The sequence below is a fragment of the Salvia hispanica genome, chromosome 3 (assembly GCF_029641045.1).
Source record: "Salvia hispanica isolate PSC_SH4W2 chromosome 3, Shi_PSC_v1, whole genome shotgun sequence".
NCBI classification, from domain to species: domain Eukaryota; kingdom Viridiplantae; phylum Streptophyta; class Magnoliopsida; order Lamiales; family Lamiaceae; genus Salvia; species Salvia hispanica.
Window position 1 is genome coordinate 22,764,251 of NC_142694.1, and position 5,167 is coordinate 22,769,417.

Below are 5,167 nucleotides of genomic sequence, written 5' to 3' on the forward strand. Positions count from 1 at the left end.
AAATATTATGAATTTTTTCCATTATACCATTTTAAATTGAACATTTTCCATATTATTACTTCCTCTATCCCGTTTTAAGTGTCACATTTTTCTTTTTGGAATATCTCATCTTAAACGACAAATTTTTAAATATAAAAACATCATCTTCTCTACTTTTTTCATCTATTGCACCTTATTCTCTCTACTTACTCACAAAATAAAACTAAATAAATTTTCGTGTGAAATTAGAAATACTCCTATAGAATGGAACTGAGGGAGTATATAAAGATTGGGCCATTGGGGTTCCTCTCCTAAGTTTTATAACAATAAACTTTATAACACAAAATATGTATACAATTAAAAATTTGAAATAAAAATTAAGAAATATTTTTAGAGGATCGTGGGTAAGATTCTTAAACATCCACTTCTTTATTTCTGTGCATGTATGAGCATCATTTGATGTGGGTACCTTTGAAATAAAGACAAGAAATGCAGCAATTATGTGTGCATATCTCCATTGCACCTCCTCATTTTTAATAATGTTTCATTGGTTTTGAGAAACTGGAATCATACCATAGTTGGATATCCTTTTGGGGAGATTCTTGAATTTTTAAATCATGAGCTAAAAGGGTGTGCGTACGGATAATAATTAGGGCTGAAAGTTGATTGGGTTAATTTAAATTTTGACGTGCTTGATTAAAAGTTTGTTCAAGATCGATTTGAAAACATACATATGTCTAATATTCGATCGAACTCAATAAGTAAAAATTAGGCTATTCGATCGAACTCAATAAGTAAAAATTAATATGACCACATACGGAAATATTTGACTTATGACATGATCGACTTCATTGCTTATTAGAGAAACTGAACAAAAAAAAAAATATATCTCAAATCTTTTTTGGTTCAACTCAAACCATGCATATGCAAAATCTACTATACACGTACTCCTTCCGTCCCAGCTGTATTTCTTTTGGGCAGTTGTTTTGCGAAAATGGTAATAAATAGTAAAGTAAAAGATAGAATAATATAGAAGAGAATCATATTTATATTATTTCTTACTTATTAGTTTCTCTCCACTTTAATTATTTATTATCATTTTCCCCAAACATGTGCCGAAAAGGAGTCAATCACTTGAGATGGGACGGGGGGTAATATAATTCTATAATACTCTAACCAATAGCATTACATATTTTTTAGAAAATTTTGATAATATACAAATTTCAAAGTTTTACATTGGAATCTAGATCGGACGATAAAAGTGACAAAAGTTTTTCTCCGACTGATTTCGTTTTTGTTGTTTTAATATTTGGTAAACATCAACAATTAATATGATATGCAGATAGTGAGATAGGCTGAGAGATAGACTGTGAGATGGGCTAGGATAGGTTGTGAGGGCTGAAGATGGGCTATGTGATAGGCTGATGACGTAGTAGGGAGAAATTTGAGATAGGTTATGAGGGCTAAAGATGGACCATAAGTAGGGTTGTTCCTATTGTGAATGCTCTACATTTTATTATTATAAAATTATTACATAAAAGTAGGTACCACATTGTAGTAACTTTTTCAATCCACTTTCCATTACATTTTCCAAAACCTACGCCGGATCAACTTATGCCAAGTATTGGTGAACGTAGGGAGTATTCCTTAAGAAGCTTAATCACTACGTGTAATAATTATATTCATAACTGACGGGTCGGTTGTGAAGCCCACAAGCACATGCGCCACTGGCTGCCTCGCCTTGTGTCTAGTGAAGGGCCTCGTGCGTCATGGACTTGATCTTGATAATTGGAATTTGAGTGGTGTTTGTTGTGATTTTTAGGGTTCAAGTAGTGCGGGTCCGTTTCACACAAACAAGTGATAAAACCCTAAAAAATACTACTATTTGCGAGTGAACACGTGCAATGCAGTATACTCCCTCTGTCCACGAATAGGAGTCTCGTTTTTCTATTTTAGTCCGTCCGCGAATAGGAGTCCCGGTTCACTGTTACTATAAATGGTAATAGGGTCTCACCTTTCACTAACTTATTCCACTCACTTTTCATTTAAAACTAATATATACATGTGAGACTCCTATTCCATAAATTTTTTTTCCACCCACTTTTTTAATATTTCTTAAAATTCTTACCGCCTATTAATGAGACTTCTAATGACGGACGGAGGGAGTAATAGGTATGAACCTACGGGAAAGACATACTTAAAAAGCTATACACTATATAGCTGATGAGGGAACAAATACTCATTAATTTCCCGCTGCTATTATGTGTTTCCTATTTCTTGACACACTTTCTATTTTCTATAAATAAATAAATAATTTATTTTAAAGGTCGGTGAATATGAATCCAAAATTTGTGCTTAGAGTATTAATCACTTTATAATTAGCTAAAGATAAAGCACAAAAATAAGATATTATAGGTAATGAGTATTTAATCTAATATTCCAAAAATAGGCGGATGGGAAATGAGTGTATGTATAAGTATGAGGCACTAGGCTGTATTAATTCTTCCACTTTTACCACTACTGTTACTGTTACAATTGCTGTTGTTACTGAATGAAATGAGGCGGCCAACGCGAACAACCTCGAGCAGTAAAAAACTGCACCTAAAAAAAGTGATTAACAATAAACAAATAAAATGCACATTGAATGCTCCCATTTCCTGATTCCTCCTACTCAGTCACACCCATGACCCTAACTAGATCGCTCCTCCGCTCCTCCTTCTTTTTCCGCCGCCGCCGTCAACGCTCCAATGCCGGCCGCAGAATTTCCCCCTTCTTCAGGAGGAGATCCGCCGCTGGCGACAATCCCGAGCCGTCCTCTCCCAAAGTCACGTGCATCGGCCAAGTCAGAGTCAAGTCGCAGAAGAAGGTCAAGCAATGCCGCCGCCGGATCAACGGTGAATCCAGTTTCCGCAGTACCTCCGAGCCCTCGTTCCAGCGCTGGGTGCATTTGCCCAGCTTTTCCGCTGTCCTGCGAGAGTTCTGCTGCTTGTTCCGCTGCAAGTGTGAGAGATGGTGGTGCGACGGCGGAGGGAGGAGGAAGATGGAGATTGCTGTCAAGTGCGGCGGCGAGGAGGAGGAGGAGGAGGAGGTGAATTCGAATTCGAGACAACATGTTTTTGATGACATTGAGGTGAACGGCGATAGAATTGAGGTGAAGGGGCGGAGCTTCGAGGATGAATTCGCCATTTCTGTACCTCCTAAAAATGCGCTTCTGCTGATGAGATGCAGATCTGATCCAATCAAAATGGCCGCCATTGCTAACCGGATTAGCTCCGATGCACCGAGGTATGAAAATGTAGCAATTCAACTCCAAGAAGAAGAAGAAGAAGAAGAAGATGATGATGGTGATGAAACTACTAGCTCCGACGAAGCGTTCGAAGCTCGAGTTTTGGAGCAAGTACAGAAGGAAATGTTTGGCAAGGAAGCAGAGAATAATGAAAAAATCGATGTTGAATCCAATATGTCCTCATTTGAAGCTCCTTTAGAAACAGAGATTGAACCAAAGTCAGATCCCATCGCCGTTGAAGGAGATAAAAAGCAGGAAATTCATCAAGAGAAGGGGACATTGCCGGAATGCTTGCTGTTGATGATGCGTGAGCCGAAGCTGTCAATGGAGGTCTCCAAAGAAACGTGGGTTTGCTCCACCGACTTCATTCGGCTGCACCCGGAGCGCCCAAGGAGGGCAGCCGCCAAAGCCGATCCAATGGTGAAGAAGAGGGCCTCCGTGGAGAAGTCGAAGCCCCGAGTTCCTGCGCCGCCGAGGAGGAACAACGACTCGCAGCCGGCGCGGTCGTCCTGCTCTCTGCCGGCCGACGGGAAGTGCGAGCCGCTGGAGCTGACTAGGTGCAAGTCGGAGCCGATGAGTACGGCGGCGGCTAAGCTAATGCCGGAGGCCGGTTGCTGAAAGGGGAGCCGAACAGAGTCGGCGCGGCGGGAGTCGGCTGCTCAGCTGAGACGTGGAATAATAATTAAATGGAGATTATTATTAATTACAGTCATGTGTACAGTTTGTAGTGTTACTCCTTTCTATCTATAATTTGTAAATCATTTTTGTTGTTTTGGTTTCGATGTTTCCAATGATACTTGCTCCCGACCTTCCATTCATACTTGAATTTTTCTAATTTTAGAACTTCTTTAATGGTTGAGTCATTTTAATAATAATCAACAATTTTTTTCACTATTACTTCTAATCTCTATTTTATTCATTTTCCTATTATATTTTATCTTTATATTTATCTCTCTTACTTTTAGCTAGAGGGAACTAATATTACTCTCTCCATTCCGCAGTAATTGAGTCATTTCATTTTCTGCACTTATTTTAGAAAAATAATAATAAATAGTTAAAGTAAATAATGAATTCAGTAAGAGAGAGAATAATATAGAGAAGAGTCATATTTAAGTTATTCTAACTTACTTTACTTTTTCTCTTCTTTAACTATTTATTATCATTTTTACAAAACTGAGTGCAAAAAATGAAACGACTCAACTACCGCGGAACGGAGAGAGTACTACCTAATATTTCACTTTTGCACAAAAAGATACATGATGTTTATTTTATATTATTTTTGGTATCTGGTGACAAAAATAATCTTGTGTATCAAACATGTGATTTTTGGGCCATGGAAGGTATTTTTGAAAATTTAAATTAAATGGTACTCCGTCCGTCCACTAAAGATGACTCACTTTCCTTTTTAATTTTTTCACACTCAAGATGACCCATTATTAAAAATAAAAACACATTTATCTCTACTTTATTCTATTTATCTTACTTTACTCTCTCCACCCAACACACACAATAAAATTGCATAAAATCCTGTGCTGCCCAAAGAAGAGATCATCTTCTTTAAGACGGAGGGAGTACCAAACATGTGGAGTATTTTTTTTTCCCTTCGTTTCTTCTTTCCTTTCTATTCTTCAAGTTCTATTTCTTCTTCTTTATCTTCCTTTCTCCTTTCTTTTTTCATTTTTAGTGTGATATAATGAACTCGAAATAATGGGGTATTGTTTTACATATCATGGTGTTCTGTAATTAAATGTTTGAATAATAGGATTTAATATCACACAAGTTTTTTCTTATAAAACCATTATCCACTATAATATCTATTAATGTTTAACAAATAATTTTTTATAAAGGTGGAATTGCTGTACATTGAACCATACTAAAACTTTTGTTTTAATAAATTAAAAT

The 5,167-nt window shown here is 37.1% G+C and overlaps 1 protein-coding gene across 1 annotated transcript; it reads left to right on the top strand.

Moving 5' to 3' along the window:
* Nucleotides 1-2,572: 2,572 nt before the first annotated feature.
* On the top strand, nucleotides 2,573-4,117 carry LOC148930387 (uncharacterized). The gene has a single exon (XM_089067711.1). The coding sequence runs from the start codon at nucleotides 2,624-2,626 to the stop codon at nucleotides 3,881-3,883; it is 1,260 nt and encodes a 419-aa protein (XP_088923837.1). The 5' UTR covers nucleotides 2,573-2,623; the 3' UTR covers nucleotides 3,884-4,117.
* Nucleotides 4,118-5,167: the final 1,050 nt, after the last annotated feature.